This window comes from Pituophis catenifer, unplaced genomic scaffold (genome assembly GCF_029215685.1).
Source record: "Pituophis catenifer annectens isolate HBS135680 unplaced genomic scaffold, rPitCat1.0.hap2 SCAF_8, whole genome shotgun sequence".
NCBI classification, from domain to species: Eukaryota; Metazoa; Chordata; class Lepidosauria; order Squamata; family Colubridae; genus Pituophis; species Pituophis catenifer.
Window position 1 is genome coordinate 41,967,836 of NW_027256888.1, and position 23,688 is coordinate 41,991,523.

Genomic DNA, 23,688 nt, shown 5'->3' on the forward strand with positions numbered 1-23,688 from the left:
TTTCCATTGGTGGAAAAGGGGCTGGGAGGGGCCAGCTCGGGAGCCCCGATTGGGCGAGCTCTGCCGGGTCTCCGCGGCCGGGAAAGGAGCGTGAAAGACGGAGGAGCGGGGGGGGGGGGGAGGAGAAAGCGAGCGAGAGAAATCGAGGGTTGAAAGGTTAAGAGCGCGGCGCGCGCTGATGATGTAATGGCTTTGTGCGCTGGGAGGCTGTGGGGAAGCCGCGCGAGTGGTTTTCCGCGCTTTCTGGCTCTCCCTCGCCGCGTCTGGGCTGCCTCCGCCGCCGGGTCCTCGCTCGACCCTTTCTCCTCCCCTCGCGTGAGTAACCGCTTCTTCTTGGCATTAGGAAAGCCCGTGAGGAGCGGCGGCGACAGCGTTTCTCGTATGTGTATGGGTGTCTATGGGTGAGGGGGTGGGGTGGGGGAGCGGAGACGCAGGTGGTCGGGAGAGTAAAGTGGAAGCGCGCGCGGTCCGACGGCGAACTTTTCTTTCCGTATCGTGCGGGGGGGGGGGGAGGGCAGAAGAGGAGTCAGAAGAGAACAAACTGAGGCTGGCGCTTGGAAGTCTCCTATCTCACCTTTGCTTTACCTTCATCCTGTGCGATCCAAGCCTGCCTGCCTGTCTTCCTTCCTGAGACAGTAAAGCTAGAGGTGTCTCTTGCCTCACCTGGAACAGATCTGCCTATGGCAGGGGTCTCCAATCTTGGGCACTTTAAGACTTGTGGACTTCAACTCCCAGAATTCCTCAGCCAGCTTTGCTGGCTGAGGAATTCTGGGAGTTGAAGTCCACAAGTCTTAAAGTGCCCAAGATTGGAGACCTGGCCTATGGCAACGTCTGCTGTTCCCTTTTCTGAAGTTTCCCTCCTACTCAAAAAAAAAAAAAAAAAAAAAAATTGTGCGGGAAGATATAAGAGTTAGATGCCATTGACTTGTCTTTTATTTCTGGTCATTGCAAAGACATAACTTCTATTATCTTTCAGCAATAGCCAAGGGATGGGTTCTGGTATACAGAGCTGAGTGTATAACTGTACATGCTTCTAAGTCACGATTGGGGGTCCTTGGTGCTCTCTTGAGCTTGGCTGTTTTCTTACAGAAGTTTCATTTACCCAAACTACGTAACATCATCGGTGCTAATAGAGAGTGGGGTTCTTAAGTCAGGATCCCCCAAGTGGATGGTTGATGGGACTATCCAAGTTTCAGGTTGTTATTGTTTGTTCTATTACTATTATGGGGAGCAATGACTATCTGAAACATGCAAGGATCAAAGTGTCTTGGGGACCCCTGATGTAAGGTGTGCTATGGCACTTTGGGGCAGAAGTATAAATAGCAATGTGGGGCTGCTGGATTTTTATCTTTTCAGTGAAAGGATGAGAATAGAAGGGAAGGTATTGAAAAGAACAACTAAAACTATCACCTCTAGTTTTCACTGTTGAGTTTGGACAAGAAATGTTGTATCAAGCTTTTCCCAACCATAAGTCTTCCAGATGATTTATTCTATTCTAATAAATAGTTAAATAACAACAGTTTACATCCTGTGACAATACCTGTAACACCATCAAGCATCCACATCTGCCTATCTCAGGTCCTTGGATAGGTAGACAAAAATGCCAAATCCCATCTGAACATCTCCCTGACTGTGCAACAAGTCATTTTATGTTCTATGTTTGTTGCTGACTTTAAGATGATTTCTTGTTATCTGCAACCATTAGTTGTGAAATAGCTTAATCTGCAGGGTACAAGGTTAAGAATGGATGGTTAATTTGATACAGATGATTAAACTTAAAAAACTCTTTATAAATAACAGTGGATAATCTAGGTTACTTCTGTGACATATGGGCATTGCTGACATATCACAATGATACAGTTGTATCTGATCAGATTGTTATACAAGTAGTCCTTGATTTATGGCATCCCCCCCCTCCCCTCAAAGGCTTACAATCCAGTTCCAAAGTTATGGCCACTGCAGCACTCCCACAGGTGCAGGGTGGACTTGATTTAAATCAAGTCAATGATTTGATTTAAATCATCAATGTAAATCACGATTTAAATCACTAGTACCAAGGCTTGATTTAAATCAACTTGATTTAAATCATAATTTTAAAAGAGCAACTGGCATCTCTATCCCACAGCAGCTCCTCCTCTGGCCCACTGTTGACTCACCGACAATCCCATTCACTTTAATGGGACGGCTGGTGATGTCACAGTGACACAACAAGGTGAGGGACGTGGCAGGCAGCAGTGAGTGGATGCCCGCTTACAGCCGTTGCCATAATGGATCTGAAATGATAGGTGCCTTTTAAGGTTTCAGTTTCATTTTTACTGCTTGCCCTTCCTCGCATTTAGATCCTGGGGATGCAGATGCATTTCTCTTCAAACAATCATAGTTTTTAGTGTACATAGATTTGCAAAACAATGGGATAAAAGAATATTCCTGCACTTTGTTTTATGATTTATTTCATGGTTACTGTGAAATAGTGTGAATGCATTAATGCAGTGCATTTTATCTCAGCTTGCAGAGCTTGGATTCATTGAATGAGTTTACCAAAAATGTAAACATTGCAGAATATGCAGCCTCATGCTACATAACTCCAGCTCCATTTCATGCTGAATAAACTAAATTATTAATGTATCTTAAATACAAAACTATCTTTAGATAGATTTTATTCCAAAAGCAATTTATTAAAATAAATATGATACAAAATCAAAAAAATCCAATTTGAATAAGAAAACCCGATTTAAATAAAAATCCAATTTTTTTAAAATCGATTTTTATCCACCCTGCACAGTCGTTTGTCCTTATGGCTGACCATAGGAAGTTTCCCCACTGCCTGGTCCCCACAGACCTGAAGAAAAGTGTGAGGGATTCCTGGGGCAGGAACCTGTGCTAGGCATTCCAGGGCCTTCCCCATGACCCCTGAGACAACCCGTGCTTCACTTAACAACCGCATCAGGAAGAGCAGGAATGAGTGGTCTTAAGTGAGATGATCATGTGGGCAGTTCACATCAATCATGATGTTTGACCATAATGGGCAGGATCCATTGTGGTTGTTGGTCAAGGACTATCTATAGGCTTATATAACTAACATGAATAGATATTTATCAAATTTTCTTAACATTTTCTGTGGCTAAACTCTAAACCAGACCAAGGAAATTCAGTTCGCCTAGAAATGGTTAGCTCTACATATTTGTTTAATGCTTTGATTATTATAGTAATTTGTTCTATGCCTTAAAACAGGGCATAGCAGTCTGATGCTCTCCAGTATGTGGATTAGAGCTTCCATATTTCCTAGCAAATTGTGTCAGAGGGCAAAAATTTTAAGGTCGAAATCAATTGGTGAATTACTAAGTGCTGTAAACATTTAGGGGATATTACAGTCTAGAACTGTAGTGTTTCATGTCAGATTGGTTTCTGTTTCAAATGGAGGACACTGTTTAAATATATAAAGAATAATGTTTAAATTCTTAGTCTTTAGCAATAAAAAAACAGTCCTAGATTGCAAGAGAAGAGAGCATATGGAACAATATTGTAATTTTATAATTTTCTTCAGGCACACCCAGGAAATGAGCATATATTTGGCAGCAGGATATAGAGCTCTTATTTCTACATTAATTGCTTATTTGTTCTTGATCAATTGGCATGTTTTGTTTTAGATTAGTAGCCAGTATAAATATTAAATTTTATTACTGCTGATTACAAAAATGTGGCTAAATTAAAATGCCTTAGATAGATTGCTAACAATAGCTGTTATTTTATTGAATTAAATTGAAGCTTTTCAAAGTTGCCATTCAAAATATGCTAAACAAATTCCATAGAAATGAACAGTTGAAAGTAAATTTATATCTATATATTAGCATGACTATTAATTGAAATAGAAAGATTTACTTCAAAATTAATATGAATAAATGGTGTGTATAATATACTAATAAACTGTTATTTCATTATGGAGTCTGAAGAATTGTAATATACACACACACACTATTAGGTTTTATTGAACACAGTGGAAGCTATTTCTTGAAGTTTCTACTGTATAGGATTGCAAGTTGAATATTCATCTAACAAATAATAGTTGATTAGTTCTTCATCTAAGATTTTTTTTAATTCTGGATTTGCAAATGAGGTAATCTTAGTTGACTGAGTTGTGTAAGCTAATTTATGTGTATTTTTTCCTCTCCCTTTCTCTTTATATATTTCTCATAGTCCAGTGAATTTTGTGGAGTCTTTGAAGCTATCTGAGCTTAGTTGTTTGCTTGTGATTGTTTTGTTACCAGATTAAGTAATATCTTAAATGTTTATAAGGGAGTTGGGTTTGCTTTTTGTTTATATACAGTAGCTAGCTGTATGTGTTGGTGGAGATGTTTTTTCATCTTAGTAGTTCCTTGATTAGGCTTTTGTTCACTGCCAGCTTTTTGAACCCTGACAGCTTGATTGTTTATCTGAGATGGTAATTTCTTGATTAGGATATTGTTTACATCTTGCTTTGATTAATTCTGGTATTAATGCCTGCTTATCTGTGTGTGAATTGCTGGTGAGGAGGAGTTTTTTTGTTATTTGTTTACTTTTTAGCTTTTTTATTGTGTCTTTTGAATGGTATGTAAATATTTTTTATCTTTTTGAGCCTGTTGATGGTTGATTTGTCTGAGTGCCAAACTTTCAGGAATTGTCTAGCGTTTTGGGATTTAGCTTGGTCTCAAACTATGGTTAAGTCTGCCAATGTGTTGTGAAATTAAGGAGTTGTTTTTAAGATGTTTTTGAGGTGAGGCTTGTGCTGGTTGTGCTATAGTGTGCTGAATTGTTATGTACTTTTTGATAATTTTGTTTATGTTTATAAATTCATTAAAATTATTTATTTCTTGTCTTGCTGTTTTAGGTATAAAATTTAAACTTGTTTTATGAAATCAACTTTTCATCAAGTATACCTTTTTGATGCCTGGTATCTGAAACCTCCTAATTATGCCAGCAGCCACAGTAGATCACAGCCAAAGAATCTGTGAAGTGTGGGCTTGTAACCTGGATGAAGAGATGAAGAAAATTCGTCAGGTTATACGGAAGTTTAACTATGTTGCCATGGTAAGATATTGGGAATATCTGTATTCTTCTTAAGTTACAGAGGCAGTGTAAATGATTTGTAAAAGAAAAACGTAAAGGAAATAATGCATTTCTTCAAAAATAACAAAAGATTTCCATTTTATTTATTTATATACAGTATATCCTGCCTTTATTATTTTTACAAATAACTCAAGGCGGTGAACATATCCAACATACCTTCCTCCTATTTTCCCCACAACAACAACCTTGTGAGGTGAGTTGGGCTGAGAGTGAATGATTGACCCAAGTCACCCAGCTAAGATAGTAGACTAGAATTTATAGTCTCCCACTTTCTAGCTGGATGCCTTAACCACTAGACCAAACTGTCTCCCATTACTGATTTAATTGGAAAAAAGTTCAAAGTATTGAATAAAAATTAGTTCTGAATAGGGACATACGTGTATGTTGTTTTTACAGTTCCTAGTTATATTTGGGATGTTAATAAAATAAACTAATATTGAATAATTAGATTAATAAATAAGCTTCTTTGCACAGCTCCTGGGTTTACCCATAATGTCTGAGTTAACTGCATTGTAGTAATTGGGTTCCATGTTTAGTCTTTTATATCAAGAAAAGTATACAGAACATTTAGAGCATCTAGCTATAAAAAGTGGGGAATTGTATTACTCTTCTAATAGTTTCCATTTTGTCTTTCACATTTATGCTTTTCAGGACACAGAATTTCCTGGTGTAGTTGCACGACCTATTGGAGAATTCAGAAGCAATGCGGACTATCAATACCAGCTACTCCGCTGTAATGTAGATTTACTTAAAATAATCCAGTTAGGGTTGACATTCATGAATGAGCAAGGTGAATACCCTCCAGGAACTTCAACATGGCAATTTAATTTTAAATTTAATTTAACGTAAGTTCTGGAACTTGGTTGTGTGTCTTTAAGTGTGTAGAATATTTTAAAATTGAATAATTTAACTAGGTTTTTTTCTCTGTTTTTTCATTAAGTTCAGGAAGTGTGATAAATTATGCCTATGTAAATTTGTTCAAGTTCCTAAAACTCATATAATGTTCAATCTGAGATTTATTATTAATATTATTTTAAAAACCTCTGTTGGAAGCCTAGTTGAGATAGTTAGGGTTAAATCCTTTGTGTATGTGCTTGAACTTTAAATTGATGTCATTCACTGGTTTATATCAAGCAATGAATGTAAGAATGCCCACATATGGAGGCCTTGTTATCCACTAGCTTTATTGTCAGGGAAATCTCTGGAATTGGCTGAGGTCAGACGGAAATCAGCCAAAATTGGAGCCTTTGCCCAAGTTTAGCTGACTTCCTCCACATATTGCCAAAGTTTGTATTCTCCAGATTTTTTTGTTCTTTATAAGATTCTCTGGATCATCTTAATTTGGTTTCTTATGGGTGTTAGGATTTCCAGGAAGGAGGAAACATTAAGAAACGTTCGCTTCATATGTCGATTTGTGCATCTCTGGATGAAAGTTATTGATATTAGCTGAAGTTAGCTTACATTTAGTTTATTCATTTACAATGTATGTAGATCTTCCTAATTGTGTGAATCTTGATAATGGACAAGACAGTAAAAAAAAAAAAAAACCCGCACAGATTAAAACACAGCAAAATATCTATCCCAAGGTAAACATCCAAAGCATGATAGAATTACCCAACATATCTTCTTCTCTCAGCAAACAACATGGTACATGATGTATTTCAGTGCTATGTCATGAAAGGCTTAGTAGATAATCAACAGCTCTTTGAATTGAACTCAGACAATTGTTACTAACTAGTCCAGCTTCAAAAGTGGATTGTTCGACTAGCAGTCTGATTGCTGCATTTTGATCAGCTGCGGCTTTTGGGTCATCATAGCCTTTGGGCTATCTTAAAAAAAGTGTGTTGCAGAAGTCTAGTGATCAATGCCTGAGTTCCATCATCAGACTCTCCTGGTTGAGGTAGACTGCAAGTGGAGCACCAAGTGGGGTTGTAACACATATTTCTCTATGGTTTCTGCTTGCTGGCTAAGTCTAACCCCCTTCCTCATCATGAACCAACTCCTACAGCAACTATACAGAGTAGTTGCTGTAACTGATGATACTGAAATCTTAGTGTGTGCGCGCGCGTGCGGGTGTGCAAGCCAGTGGTGAAATCCAAATTTTTTTACTATGTGTTCTGTGGGCATGGTATGGCTTGGTGGGCATGGCAGGGGAAGGATACTGCAATATCTCCATTCCCACCCCACTCTGGGCCCAACCAGAGGTGGCATTTGCCGGTTCTCCAAACTACTCAAAATTTTCTCTGCCAGTTCTCCAAACTGCTCAAAATTTCCACTATCAGTTCTCCAGAACCTGTCAGAACCTGCTGGATTTCACCCCTGGTGCATGCAAATATCTAATTAGCAAAACTCTTTTACAAAGATTTATTAGCAGTAATACAGGCTTTTTGCTGGTAATTCATTTCAAATTCTTTTGACAACTCTGTTAACAATAGTGATTATTTTTTAATAATGCTTCTTCTAGAGAGGACATGTATGCCCAGGATTCTATAGAGCTATTAACAACATCTGGAATCCAGTTCAAAAAACATGAGGAGGAAGGAATTGAAACTCAGTACTTCGCTGAACTTCTTATGACTTCGGGTGTTGTGCTCTGTGAAGGAGTCAAGTGGCTTTCATTTCATAGGTAACCACAACATACAGAACTATCGCTTGCCTACTTTTTTTTCCCTCCTTTTAATGAAACCTTAAGACAAAATAATTATCTCTGCTTATTAACCTGAAGTATTAGGCTGGGTGATTTCTAGATCATTTTGTAAAGACTTTGCTGCTTTAAACTTACCTCTTCAGTTTACGCTTTGGCTCCAGTGGAAACAAATTATCTATCTTAACTTGAGGTACTAAAGTGTCAGTCATGTAGAGAGGGAGCACTGTATTTTTCTATTTTGCTTTGACAGTTTTCCAGGTCAGAGGAAGGAACAGCCACATATATCTGCCCTTTGTGTACGGTTAGCAGGTAAATGGAAACTGGAATTAGTTGATTAACATCGTTGGAAAGTCCAAATTCAGTACAGCTCTGAAGACTCTTTGATAATGCTGGTAGGGAAAATATGAAACTTTTATCTTAATTGTAATGCCAAATATTGGAAAATTAAACTTTGCTGCATGAACCTATTTTCTTACCTGGTTCCAATATTCTAGTTCTTTTGTTTTTTTCAACCCCCTAGGGCCCCCCTCCCCACCAATAGAGGCATGGCCCCTTTAAAAAAATGGTTGAGACTGATGTTTGAATTATATGATTTCAGGCTTAGAGGACAGTGTAAGCATACACTCAAGATCTGAGTCATTGAGAACAATCTTGTGCTATATATTGTAAGACGCACTTCACAATTCTTAACTAGGAAAAAAGGAATATTCAGTTGATTAATTTATAAATAAGTTAATTATTACGTTAGTTGGGTTGTTGAGCATAAAGCTGCTTACTGAAGGTTGGTTTTGGCAGGGATTAATATTGGAAAGTTTTCTGGAACAGATTACTAGCAGGGATATTTACCTTAAAATGAATCATCTTGTTCAAGATAGTGTAGATGGGCATAGCCTGATGCACAGGTTTGAACGTTTCAGGAATACAGGTGCTTTGAAATGAAAAGGGTTTGTAGCAAATATTCTTAGCTTGGAGTGCCCAAAACATGTATTGTGTATCAACAAACATGTATCCCAGTGAGGGAAGAGTGCTTCAATACCATTAGTTGAGTTTAAATTCTGTTTTGAACAATTAGAAGGAATTAAATTAGCTTTTAAAATGTTGATCATATAGCTGTTGATGGGGAATTGTTATTGTGTGGGATTCAAAATACTGCTAGAGAAATGATAGAAAATTTATCTCAAAGGTGCTTTTTGCTTCAAAAGGCAATTGGACTGTTTTATTCTTTTTTTCTTCTTCCTCAAGGAAAAAACAGTCCAGTTGCCTTTTGAAGAAAAAAAAGCACTTTTGAGGCATCTATGACCTGGACAACTGAGAATCTTCACAGATAGAAAATATACATTGTAAAGGAGATCTGTGCTTTAGCAGTGTTGCCATTTGACTGGTTTTCAGTAAGTTTTATGAAGATGTCTTCTAAGGTCTCCACTTTGATTTTAACTGTGTGCAACTCAAAAATGGAATTTTTAGTGCTGTTAGCAGGCTTTGTACGGTTAGGAAGTCAGTTATGTTTTTGTTCTTTAGGTTTATCAGATTAGTTAATATTTACACCCTTATCCTGGAATAACTCTGTAGCTGTGGGCAGATCACAGCAGTATGTCTGGAGCTGGGAGAGTCCTCTTCCATAAAAGAGGAGAGATCTGTAAGCTAATGGCTTTCAATCTTTGCTTGTTAATTCCACTCTAAAGCATCGTTTCCATTGGAAGGGTTTTGGAGAATAAATTTACTTATAGGAGTTGGTTCCCTCTTGTTAGATAACTCAACTTTCAGCTGTTTTGTGGGCTTGGCTCTAGCTTTGTTGCAGAAAGTGTACAATGTCTCTTCCTTCTTTTTTCCTTGATTCTCACTAAAGTCTCAGAGTTTTCTCTGTTCTTTCTATATGTTGAGGGTTGCAATAAGGCAGCACAAGGCTAGTATTTAAAACAATAGATTAAGGATAAGGCGATTAAAAAGCCTCTTTTGAAAGAGTTTTTGACAGTAGCTGCTGCCTCTTTGCTATCCTAGCTCCTTCCCATATGACAATTTTAAAACACATAAAAATTATAGTACTTTTTTGTAGTTTGTTTCATTTTCTGTCTTGCTGGAAAATGGATGTGTTTTATTGCTTTCATGTAAAACCTAGATGGCAGGTAGCAGATAATAAATACATCTATTGCTGCCACTATTAGTATATGTGAATAATTGTTTTTCTAGATGGAGATGATTTGTTGTGAATAAGGTTCATTCATTCATTGTGATTATGATGAAAGGCAACATCGTTAGATGAAATTAGGAAACCAAAAATGAAAAAAAAAAATAGTTTGGGAGCTAGATGTAACAAGCTGGGTATCCATACAATAAATACAGTGGTTAGGAACAATTTATGAATCCAAGTCACCTGGGGCTTTATAGATAAAAACCAAAGTTTTTGAATTATAAATGTACTGGATACCAGTGCAGAGCCATACATCAAACTTATGTGCTCTTAGTGAACCAGTCCAATTAGTAAATGGTATTTGGCATTCTGAAGTTTTCAAGTGGTCTCCAAGGCAGCTCAATGTAGAGCTTGTTGCGGTAGTAATGAGGGCACATGTTGTTATTGCTACAGGTTTTTTAAAGGTTGTTTCAGTTGAGTTACTATTTGGTTATCAGTTAAAATTAGACCTTCCATCTGTAGTCTCTGTCAACCTATTTAGGAGTAGCTGCAAGTCGAGAAGGCCCGCAGACCACAGGCCTACTCCCTAATTGAGAAACAGTGAATGAATAGGAACTATGTGTTAGTTTTAGCTTGTTTCCCCCTCAGAGTTTTCCTAGTTCCTTATAATTCCCAAATAACAGTACAAGATCTCCACCACATTACTGTACACAATCCAGGCTGGAGGTGATATCACAGCAACTCCATACAGCTCAGGGACCTTTCCGAAAGTATTCATGAGAATGTGAAATAATAGAGAAAACTCCAAAACACACAACTAAACAGCAGCCGAGCTTCTCTGAAACCACTGACTGGAACTTCCCATTCAGGAAGGAATAGGTCCACTGTAAACCATGCCTTCAATCTGACCTTCTCAGATGATCCAGTAAGATACCATGTTTGATGGAATCAAAGATTGCTGAGAGGTCTAAGAAGACCAGAAGAAGTACATTATTCTCAGAGTCATCAGCTTTAATACCTAGGCCTGAATTCTGATAGCAAAGGAACCAGATGTTTTTCTAGGGTACTTGGAGGTTAATTTCATGCCATCCTCTCAACAATTCTTTCACAAAAGGTTTACTTGAGTAATATACCTTCATTCTGTAGTTTAATTTATTTGTTAAATTGTTCAGATTTGGAGGTCACAGGCAAACCAGCTACCTGATAAAAAGTTACTTGGTCAGTGTGAAGAACACTTGCACTTCATTATTGTGTAAGAAAGTTATGCCCAAAGACTATAAATTTTGATTTTTCCAAATGTTATAATTAATTGCCAATAATAGTTAATGGTTAAAGTGTGGTATTGGGATTTTTTTGGGGGGGTGGGGTGGGGAGAATATTGCTCTAAAGAAGACAACAGCCCACGTAAACCAGTTTGTGTGCTGGACACCAAATATCAGAGTAATCAGCTCTGAGTAGGAAGGACAGTCAGGTTTCTGTCACCAATTTTGTCTCAAAAACATTACCATCCTTCAAGAGCTGAAAAAAAAATTGTAAAAGGATTGAATAAAAATGGAGGTAAAACTCAGCCCAGTTGGACGCTCCTTATTTTTGTAGTGAAAGTATCTATCAGATGGTCTGTTAGGAGTCACTTATATTTGCACATTCATGTGCAATTCTTATTGTCATCCCTTTAAGATAAACCAGATTGGGAAAAATACTTAATAGAAAAAAACATTACTTTATTAAGATAGGTTGTAGTAACAGAATTTTTTGAGTGTGATTGTACTTCTCCTGAGTTTCTTCTTAGATTCCTTCTCAGGACATAAAGAGTACTTATCTTTGTTTACATAACAGTTTTTAAATATTTGCTTCAAGGCTGTGGCCCTGTCTCTATATTACTAAATCCAGCAGTCTGCTATAGTTCAGAGCTTTCAGTTTGAGCTGTAACTTATTTCAGTCAATAGAACCAAAAACTGAAGGAAGGTCTTCAAATGCCACATACAATTTCTTTGCAATGTTGATATGTTTGTGTATCAAATAGGGCAATACAAAGCAGTGATCTAAGGTAGAATAACTGGGTCAAACTGTTCCTCAACAAGAATATTGATACCAGCAACTCAATCTTCCAGTTTGCGCAGGACATGTTTGTCATAGGGCTAGGTTATGAGGTCAGTGAGATTAATTGCCCCGTAATTAGCTGGAGTGTCTTAGTTACCTTTCTTAAAGAATGGAATACAGGTAGTCCTCAATTTACGACTACATTGGAGGCCAAAATTTCTGTTAAGTGAGACATTTGTTAAGTGAATTTTGCCCCATTTTATGGCTTTTCTTGCCACAGTTGTTAAGCGAATCACTGCAGTTGATAAATTAGCAATCTGGTTGTTAAGTGAATCTGGTTTCCCCATTGACTTTGCTTGTCAGAAGGTCACAAAAAGCGATCAATGACCTTGGAACACAGTAATGGTCATAAATATGAACCAGTTGCCAAGCATCTGAATTTTGATCACGTGACTATTAGAATACTGCAAAGGTCGTAACTGTGAAAAACCATCATAAGTCACTTTTCAGTGCTGTTGTAACTTTGAACGATCACTAAATGAATTGTTCTAAGTGAAGGATTACCTGTAATAATGCTTAAATTCCAGCCTTTGGGCCAATGATCTGTGAAATTTATAAGATTGAGAATCTAACTAAGGATAGGATCTCGTTATTTTGGATTATCTTTAAATAAGTCCCTAGGAAGGTAATCTTCACCTGGAGGTTTGTTGGAGGTGAAGGCTTTATCAATGGTTAGACCTTTTTTTCTAGGTGACTGGAAGCTATGACTCTGTATTGCTCAAGCTCTAAGATTGCATTGGTATTAGCACAGTCATGTAAGGAAGCATGTAAGAAGTGCAGATATTGCTCCCTCTTTGACTTGGATTCCCTTGTATTTGGGATGCATGGGTGAGTAGATGGGATTTCTCTGTAGATAAACTACTATTTACTAATCTCCAGAAAGTCAACGTGTCCTTAGTTTGTAGCAACCAGAGGAACGCCTGGTATAATGATATTTTCTTTATTAGAGATTTTTAGTTTTCTTTTTTTTAAATGAGCTATGATATGCTAAGCAATTTCTACTTTTTAATATTAGAATAAGTAGTTCAATGCTTTATATCGAAGTAGGATTATTGATTTGAAAGTTACTCAGTTTGCAGGAATTTTTAGTCACCCCTGTTTTCAAGCATTCTGCTATTTGGAGACGGAGGCAGATAAATAATAGAAATTATTTATTTTTACTTGCTGGTTACAGTCAAAGTTCTTAACATTGTTTTAGTGATTTTTCATATAAAGATTACTTATTCACTTTTGAAGATTAACTGTAGAAGTTAATGTAAGCATTATTAAGAACCATTAAATATATAATGTTTATTTTAATGACAATTCTGACATGTCCTTAGAAGAGATATATCAGAGCAAATGCATTTTGCAACTGCATACATTACTATCAATTCCAGATGACTACATTTTACAATCTTTCTAGGTAGCTGTCTACAACAGTCTGAATCCTCTTTAGGATGTAGAAATCTACTATTGACTTTTAATCACTAGCAAGAAATATACTGTATTATCTTTGTGTACTATGTAGGATATCGCTTTGTGTTTTTTTTTTTTTTAAATGCCCATAAAAGCCTTGTCTGTGTTTTGTCAAATTAAATGAAACAGTCATCTGGTAGAGGTACACTTTCGTATGTTAAGTTTTTCTCTATATTTGTAACTTTGCTGTGAATCACATTTACAAATACTGCTTTATGAAATGTTTCTTTAAACAATTGATATTGAATTAAAATAGATATTTGACAGTTATTATGTATGTGGAGATGATCTCACTTTATGTAGAAAATATTATGTATAAGAGTTACTTACTAAGCAACTTAATTTTGGATTTGGATAGCAAATAGAAATTATGATTTGCCAATTTGGAGATAATGATAAATGAAGATTTTCTGTAAACCCAAATTCTTCATGTAGTAGGAATAGAATTAATGCATAGATTTGGAGTTCTTTCTAGGCTCATGCAATATTTACGCACCAGAGTTTTCTATAACTTTAGAATTATATTCAAATCAATCCATAATATATACAAAATTCTACTTATAAAATAGTAGATTGCCATGATTTTAATGTTACAAGGAATGCATGTGAAAGCATATATAAAATGGTTGATAAATTTCTGTTGATGATCTGGAATGTTTTGCCTTCCTAACCTTAAGTCTATTTATTGCTGTTTATGATTACTTTGCAGTGGCTATGACTTTGGATATCTGATCAAGATCTTGACAAATTCCAATTTACCAGAAGAAGAGCTAGACTTCTTTGAAATACTGAGACTATTTTTCCCTGTCATTTATGATGTGAAGTACCTCATGAAGAGTTGCAAAAATCTCAAGGTAATTCCTACTGCTATATTTAGAGTTTTTATAGGGAAAGAATATACAAATGAATTTTGTCTGTTTTACTTATGGGCAGTTATAAAAGTTACATTTAGAACCTGTTCTCATAGAGAAACCCATGTAATGGGAACCTCTTGAAAAAGAGATGCCTGTGAGAAGGATATTAATGTATCCCAGGATTTTTTAATAAAACTAATAGTTATGTGAATCCAATAACTAAGCCATAGGGTTTGTATACATTGAGAAAGAAATCATAGAACCAGCTTCTGGTCTATAAACATATACTGTAGACCCATGCATTCAGACTTATGAGACACTCTTGAGGTGGCTATAATTTAAGCATGAAATCAATTCACACAACAGCTGTATGGAAATATCAGTGATGCAGCCACTAGCAAGGTCTCATTTCTGCTCTTGCGTTCTCCTAGATACCAGCAGAGGCGAATAAAAGGTTGCAGCTCTCTGTTATTTTTTATGACAAGATGAAGCTAAACAGCACTGATGAGAGAGAAAAAGATGAGAAAAGATGATAATAGCAGTTGTTAGGTCCAAGAGAAATGAGTCATGCAGCAGCCTTTTCATCTCAAGGTTTTATCCAATGCTCTTTCATTAATTAAGTTTCATTTCTTTAGCAATTCTACAATTGAGTAAGCATATAGTTTATCAACTTGTCAGTTAACAGTGTACAATCAGAAGTACTGAACATATTAAAACATAGAGGACAGATATAATCCCAAATCCTTCACCTATTTCTCTGTACAGAAGTCAGTTGGGCTACAAACTGGCTTGTTCTGTTAGCTTGGCATCTAGAGGCAAGGCATCTGAAGGACAAGTACATGGAGGCATGAAGGACAAACACCCAAAAGTATTATGATTGTTGCTGTGGTTTTTACAAACATAAGGAAAGAAAAAAATCCTGCATGCCAACTGCTGTTGAGATGACTTGAAGCAAAGGCTGGTATAATATAAAAAGAATCAACATGTTTTTGTAAGCAAAGAAGTCAGAGATAAATTGATTTTTGACTATGATGTAGCTGAATCCTGGTTTTACAAATAACTGGTTACCAGTGATAATATTGATGAGCCAGATGTGAACATTATTCAGTGAATCTATAGTTAGTGCTATGTGTTGTTTGGAGACAGTGGATATGACTTTAAAAAAATCTAAAAATCTTCAGTAAGGCAAGGCTTGTGGGATAGGTTCATCAACTAGCCATATCTATTGCATGGAATTATCATTGGAGAAGAAAGTGAATAGACAAATCAGAATATTCGCATTTCTGCTTTTTCATACTTTGAATGTCACTTGTCATTTTGATTTCCATGATTATTCTTATTAAATACATTGAAAGATCATGTTTTAAATATAGTTTTATAATGAAACCTGGGAGTCTACCTGTGTTAAAAGGTTAAATATTGTAAATACTCAAAACTGTCTTCAGATTATCCTTTTTTCTGATGAATATTTTGATCTAGTTTTTTCCTGCAAAATAAATTAATAGTTGGCTATCAAGTAACTTCATTATAGCTTGTCACCTTTTAAATTGCTTGTGAAAATTGTGAAAAGGTAACTTAAGGAAGCTTAGTTCTAGGGAAAAAGATGCAAATTATTAGCAAGCTGGAGTAAGTGCTAAATTTAGTTTAGTTTTTATTTCCTGCCTTTTTATGTCCTGCCTTTCATTTTTATTTTTATTATTATTCACAATAGCAATAGCAATAACATTTAGACTTATATACCGGTTCACAATGCGTTCCAGCCCTCTCTGAGCAGTTTATAGAGTCAGCATATTGCCCCCAACAATCTGGATCCTCATTTTACCGACCTCAGAAGGATGGAAGGCTGAGCCTGGTGAGATTTGAATTGTCAAATTGCAGGTGGCTGGCAGGCAGCAGAAGGAGTCTGCAGTACTGCATTCTAACAACTTTGCCACCTCAGCATTCATAACTTCCTCCATTTTTCACCCACAACTTTGAGCAAGTCAATCTTTCCCAGCTGGAATTCATCCGGTAAGATGAGGGTGGATATATACCTAGATCTATTTGGTGCCTTAGAGTTCCAAACCTCTTGAATTCTGTCTCCTCTTCAGCCCACCACACATATACAGTTTCTTCTTCTCTGCTCCACCAGCCCTGATTTATCCTTTATTCTGTGTTCTTCTGTTTCAATTTAAAACTGTCTTAATTCCCATCGTTGCTATTCAAACATGGTGGAAATACATGAGGTAATGAACGTATGTGTAATAAAAGAGGGCACATTATATATGTAAGAATTATTCATTGGTAAAGTCACCTAAGTACTCTTATTGTTTAGTTTAAGGATTGAAAATATTTTTTTTAAAAAAAACCTTTGTTTGCCTTGCTCATTTTTACTCATCCTTCAAAATGTTTTGACCAGGGTGGAAAAAAATCAATGATTTTTTTTAAAAAATAAAAAAAATCAGATTTTTTTGATTTAAATCGGATTTTTTTTATTTTTATCGAATTTATTTTAATAAAAAACTTTTGGGGTAAAAATCTATCGTAAGATAGTTTTCTATTTAAGATACATAAATAATTTAGTTTATTCAGCATGAAATGGAGCTTAGTTATGTAGCATGAGGCTGTATATTCTGCAACACTGGGACTATCGGTGAGTCAACGGTGGGTCAAAGGAATAGCAGAGATCACAGTTGCTCTTTAAAAATTATGATTTAAATCGAGTTGATTTAAATCAAGCCTTTTTACTAGTGATTTAAATTGTGATTTAAATCATGATTTAAATTGTGATTTAAATCAACTTGATTTAAATCAAATCCACCCTGGTTTGACAGTTCCCATCATAAAAAAATTCACACACCATGTGTTTATTTTTGAACCATATACAGTAGCACTTGATCTAAATATATTTTGAAAAAGTTAGTAGATTTTTTTCTTTTTTTAAGGAGAAATACGAAGCAGTTCTCTGTTAACAGCTCATATGGCAATTTGAAATTCCTGCTATGCAAAGAAGGGAGTAGGAGTTTCTTAAGTTGGCCACACCAAATGTAAAAGGTTTAAGCAGAAGACCAGGGACTTCTAACAGTTTTGCCCAGTGTTTACATACAGAGCTCATACTGGATAGTAGATTATTTGAACTTTTATAATAAGCTTCAGTTGTAAAGGAAGAAGGCGCTGAGGAAAGTTTATCTGGCTTAATTTTATTGTGCCTATACTAAACTAGACTATGACAGTCGTACAACATGAAGATTAGACTGTCATAGCATAAACCTTTCTTAGTGTAAGGTATTAATACTGTATTTCTATTCACTGGATTATTTCAGTTAATCAGTTTGATTAGGGATCCTTTTTTAAAGGGATTAGCTTGAATGAATAATGAATTCTATTATTAATTGCTTGAAATAGACAGCAGAATATATGGCATCCTTACCTCTTCCAAGTGGGAAACATGCATATGCTCTATAATCAGTGAAAGGCCATCTTTTCACAGGTTCCTTTTCCAGGGTTTTTTAAGAGCTTGAGAAATTTATTTTTCACCAACACTGCCTCCCTCAGGATTTCGCCCTCTAATGCTTCAACAATCCAAAACTCAGCCACACTTCTGCAAGCAGGAGTATAAGTTGCAGATGCTTGTACACATTTAGCATGAAATTGAAAAATCAGGAATATTTGGAACCATCAAGTTCCAAAGTTGTTTTGATAACATTTAAACCATCCAGAGTCGTTTGACAGCGAGATGGGTGGAATATAAATTCAAATAAATAAATATCCACTGCCATGTGCACACTTTGCAGCACTTCATATCAAAATAAGTGCTGCTCTTAGCTATTACAGAGTTTCTCACCCTTATATACAGTTATGCATATTTTTTAACATTTGATTTTTTTCCTAATCTCCTGTCTTGATGAACAACTGTAAGCAAAGTGGGAAGATGGATGGGATTTTGGTTTGAAAATACTTTTTGTATACAGGGAGTCCTCAATTTATAACAGTTTGTTTAGTGACAGTTCAAAATTACAACAGAACTGAAAAAAGTGCCTTTCCCTGGTGGAAAGGCTTGAATGATAATAAACAAAAGGTCTGAAGACCTTTGCTGTCATAATTTGCTATGATGTTAAAGAACATGTGACTGGGACTATGATTTAAACTAAAAGTGTAGATCTTCAAATCATTTGCTCATATAGGTGAATAGTGGAAAGTAATGCTATTGCCTGCTGTCATATTTTCAACTATTCTAATTATGCTGCAATCTTCCTTTTAGGGTGGATTACAAGAAGTTGCTGAGCAGTTAGAGTTGGAAAGAATAGGTCCTCAGCATCAAGCAGGATCTGATTCTCTACTAACAGGCATGGCCTTCTTCAAAATGAGAGAGGTAGATGGATATATACTCTGTGTGTGTGTGTGTGTGTGTGTGTGTATATGAATGTATGATAATATTGATAGTGCTGAAGGAGGGGACTTAGGACGGGTGGTAGTTACAGCTGTCATAGCAGTCATGTGATTGCAATTTAGGTATTTGGCAACTGCTTGCAATTATGATATCGCAGTGTCTCACATTGCTGACTTCTGATAAGTAAAATCAATGGGGAAACTGGCAGGAGGTTGCAAATGGTGATCATGTGACTATGAGATGCTTCAGTTGTGTGAGATTTGCCTTATGACAGCAACTAGAACTTGATGCATCTGTCTGCTTAATCAGCAAGGTCAGGTAATAATTGCATTTTACAACCACATTGCTCAGTACTGTTGTTAGTCCCAATTCCATTATTGTTGACTACCTGTATTTTGATTAAATTATTAGATTAATAGTAATGGCAAATTAAATTATAACTTGTGATTTAATTAACATTATAATTAATAGTAAATTAAATTAGGCCATACTAGATCCATATTTACTTTCAAGGTCAACTTGAAGTGATGCTTCTAAACTTTAAAGCCTTAATGGGCTTAGTATTACATTGCTTCATAGCAGACTATTTGAAGATTAAACTTGATGACAAAGAGAACTCTCTTCTCTTTGAGAAGATGAGGATGAGGGTGAGCATGAGAAGCAGTGACTATTCTGAGATAGTTACAGTTGAGCGATCACTGAAGAATCGTGCCACTAAGTGCTTTCATAGAAACCACTGACGTTTTATTCTAGTAGGCTTTTCATTCATAAAGCCTACTTTGCTTTTGACAGTTCTAATTTGTAAGATCTTTATATTTTTCTGTTTTTGGTTTTGTGTTCAGCTAAATGACATTCCATCTTTGATTGATCTTGAAAAGCTAAGCAAGAGGTAACTTCATTAGTAGGAGAGATACCAAAATATAGCATCTAAGCTGCTGTTGGCAAGACAGAGAAGTTTTAAGTTTTAAAAAGAACCTTGAAAGAAAACAATGACAAGCAATTTGTATTGTTGCAAGAAAGCCATACAGATGTGTCTTTGCCTCTTTTCCTTCTTTTGTTTTTTGTTTCATATGCATTATGTTACTATTGTTAAGATCTGGTTTATGTGGCAGGGAAATTATTGTGACTTATCCTTTTCTCGATACCCTTCAAGAAATATAAACTGTGGGAGATATATTTTATTTAAATTTTATATTTGATCTGAGAATGATATTTTTTGATACAGGTAGTAGTGCCTCCAAAAATAGGAGAATAATAATAATAATTTGTCCTTTAAATTTTCTTTAGATGTTCTTTGAAGATCACATTGATGATGCCAAGTACTGTGGTCATTTGTATGGTCTTGGTTCTGGTTCATCTTATGTACAGAATGGAACAGGAAATGCATATGAAGAAGAAGCCAACAAACAATCATGACATGAAATGAGAAGGCACTTTTTCTAAGCTCGATATATGGTTGTACATAGGTTTTATCTCTGGTTGAATTCCTTGGACAATAAGGCGTTCTTTTCCTCTTTATCAGCACACTTTTCTCTTGCCTTTGTATGTACTAAACCTGACTGTTCCTGTTCCAATCCTTTGACCTTGATATATAGGCATTTCTGGATTAAATGTTGCCATGTACCTTGCCCATCTGTACAGAAGCACGTGTAGGAACAGTGTGGTAGATAGAAGAGGAAAGCTAAAATGATAATGACATTTCTAGTAAACTTTAATTGGCCTTTGTATTGGTTTATTATCCCCGCCCTTTCCCCTCAAACCTGGGCAAGCGCTGATTGTAATCAATTTCCCCATTGGATGTTAATCCCTTCCGATGTACAGGGGTTTTAGTTATTCATAATTGTGGACCATCACATTTGCACTTTAGAAGAGTGACTCTGAGTCAGATCCTCTGTTTTATCTGAAGTTCTGAATATTCTTCCCTGACATAGAAAAAGGGTTCATCTGCCAGTATTGCTTCTTCCAGGTCTCAAATACATTGAACAAAGTCACATTCATTGCCTAATCTCTCTTCAAATTTACAGGTATCTTAGCAGCTACTATAAAACTGGTGTTTCGTCTTCCAAAGATTCCTGCCAGCTCTCTGATAGAAGCAACTAGGTGGAATCATGAGGAATCTCTCAAGGATACTTTCTTGAATTGAGAGTCTCTTTCATGGGGCCTAAATTTGCTGGGCAGTTTTTATGAGGTGTGATTAGGAGAACTTTGTGTATTCTCCACCATTTAAAGCAAGCTCTATAGCAGCCGCCTTCTCTATGTTGCAACCTTCAGGTTTATTGGACTATAACTTCTAAAACGTGTGGAATGTATAGAAGTTAATAGCCAAATATTTAAAGGGCACCGACTTGGGGTGGAATTGGGGTGCTGCTTTGCAGCCTTATGGAAGGTATGTGTATCCTTTTATGCGTTTGTGTCTGAAAGGAATAATTGTAAGATGGAATGCTGCAGTTAAAATAGCAATTTAAAATTGTAATCCATTTCCTTATTCCCGTTCCAATGAGTTATGGCCTAAATACTTTTCTATTTTAAAATATTAATTTATTGTCTACATAAATGGATGAACACAATATAAGTAAGAGATCCAAAGATAAATAGGAAGATATGTCCTTTTTGGGAGCTGCAACACAAGACATTTGTTGTCAAACAACAAATTTATTTGTACCTAATAAAGTTACCTAAGGCTTCTAAGGCTAGTTTATTTTTTGAGTCTATCTTAGCAGTATATTTTATAGGTGTTTTACTAAAGAACCACAAAGTACTTTCCTGACCATGCAGAGCAGGCTCATAAAAAGCAATTGTGAAGGAAGACTTTTATTAGTATGGAATAGCTAAATCTTATCCTGAAATGATAGAGTGCTGATGGCAGCATTTGGCATGTCATCTACACTGAAAATCAATGGGAGTAAATCTTAATGTACAGCAAATTGATATACCTACCATGTACTTTAATATGTTTCCCTTTATCCTCCTAAAGTTACAATAATGTAACTGGGCAGTCCTTTTTCTTTTAAGGAAAAATTACAAAGACATTTGCATAAGAGGGTATTTGTTTTTAAAGCTTTTGTAAATAAAGGCTTCAATAATGTTTTCTTACATATTTAAGAGACTTGTGGTTTTGATTTGAAACCCCACTGGCATGTCTGTGTATCTGTCTAGCCTCTTACTTCTTTGTCATCTTAATTCAGTGTGGTCTGTTAGTCATACTTTGGCTGCTCCAAGTATCATCACTATAGTCACTTTAGAGTGCTCAAAATGTGGTTGAATATAGCAAGAGCAAATCTCTTGATTTCCATGTTTGTTAAGAACTGGCTATATAATGTGTTTGCTGCTCATCAGTGAAGTGGGAAGGACCTGAAAGTCAAATATTGTGCTCAGGTATAATTTCTCATTCAATAGCAATAACCTGCCTTACTAAGAAGCTTACTTGAATTTATGCAGTCCAGCAAGTAGGTGAGAAGGTTAACATGCCATCAGATATTTTTAAAGACTAAATATTGTTCTTCATGTACCTTGTTGGGAGCTACAGACCCTAATAACTGCTGCTTGTGATTTGCCAAGTGGATAAAAACTCAACTATGCTGTAAACATAGCAGTTCTGTAGTTAGTATTTCTGCTGCTGGGAAATTTGTATATTTAAGTTCAAGTAATAACTGGACTATTTTATACCAAGCTGACAATAGATTGTGCCTTGATGAAGTACTAATCATAAATGCCTCTTGTCCATCACTGTTGAAAAAAACTCACTGAATTCCACACAAATCAATATCTTGAACTATACTATATTGGATTTATTTTATCATGAGGTAAATAATAGTGGATTTTTTTCACTGACCATACCTTTTATGATGTTGGCAATGGAATTATTTACTGATGTTTTGTACGAAAGCAAGGAGAAAATGAAATAAACTCATAATTCATACAATGGAACTTAGCTGCAAATATTTCACAAGGCTGTTGAATAAAATGAGAAGTAAGCTGCTTCAAAGAGCATCCTTCAGTTGTCATCCCTTTCAGGAACCGTAATGAGTTAAAATAGCTTCTTATTGCTCTTATAAGAACTTTCATTTATAGAGGGCTGAGGCTTTTTTTGTTTATACATTGTGAGATTGTCATACCTCCATTCCTTATGAGCCACAGTGGGACTCTTTCAGATTAAAGGGGGTATTTTAAAGTGTTCACTACAAGGACAGATCTGAAAATGAGCATGTTGGTTGATTGAGGTTGAATCCTACTCTTTTTGTGTCAGTCTTATTGTTCCTTCATAATCTGAAACAGTACAATTTAGACGTGTGTTGTTTGCATAATGGACATAATGTGGTATGCTGTGTAGCATGAATTTACAAGCTTGCAACTTCTGATTCTGCTGCTTTTCTCAAAATGCTGATTCAATTTTGGCCAAGGGCTGTATTAACCTTTCCTTTGGAAGCTCTAATGTGGTATGTCATAGCTCCAACTTTTACTTCCAATTATGTTACATTGAGATTTACTCTGGGATGAGTCATAGCCTTTGTGCTCTGTAATATATATAAACTTCTTCGCTTCTCTATTTGAATACTTTTTGCTCTGGGATTAAAGTGGGGTAGATTCTGCAGTGGGTCTTTCAGTTATTGCTCCCCTTAAGTTTCATGTGCTGAGAAAATTTGTAGATGTTTCACTGGCTGTATAGCCTCTAAGCCAGCAGAACAGCTGACTTAACATAAGTCAACTAAACCAATGCTTTGTTGCTCATGCACTTTTCGCATTTAAACCATGACTGGTTTGCTTGAAAGAGTTTAATTTTTTCCCAAAAGTTAACATAATACAAAAATATGCAGTATGTTTTTGCTGAATACAAAAGAAAGCAAAAGAGAAGCACTTCTACACTTCGTAAGACCTGCACTTTTATCTACAATCTGGCATTAGGCCAATACTTGAGAATATTTTCAGTATGGGAATGTTAGATTTAAAAATAGTTATATGGAATTGAAAATTTGCCATTATTAAACAAAATAGGAAAGCATACATAAACATAAAAGCCATGAAGGGCATA

General features: G+C 35.9%; 1 protein-coding gene across 2 annotated transcripts; it reads left to right on the forward strand.

Moving 5' to 3' along the window:
• Positions 1-213: 213 nt before the first annotated feature.
• CNOT7 (CCR4-NOT transcription complex subunit 7) lies at positions 214-22,588 on the forward strand. 2 transcript variants are annotated; one of them, XM_070948220.1, is made up of 8 exons: positions 214-315; positions 4,865-5,064; positions 5,201-5,296; positions 5,755-5,948; positions 7,568-7,729; positions 14,146-14,290; positions 18,531-18,641; positions 19,947-22,588. In XM_070948220.1, the coding sequence occupies exons 2-8, from the start codon at positions 4,948-4,950 to the stop codon at positions 20,073-20,075; spliced, it is 954 nt and encodes a 317-aa protein (XP_070804321.1). In that variant the 5' UTR covers positions 214-315; positions 4,865-4,947; the 3' UTR covers positions 20,076-22,588. The 2 variants fall into 2 exon arrangements, with proteins under 2 accessions (XP_070804321.1, XP_070804322.1); XM_070948221.1 differs by lacking the exon at positions 5,201-5,296.
• Positions 22,589-23,688: the final 1,100 nt, after the last annotated feature.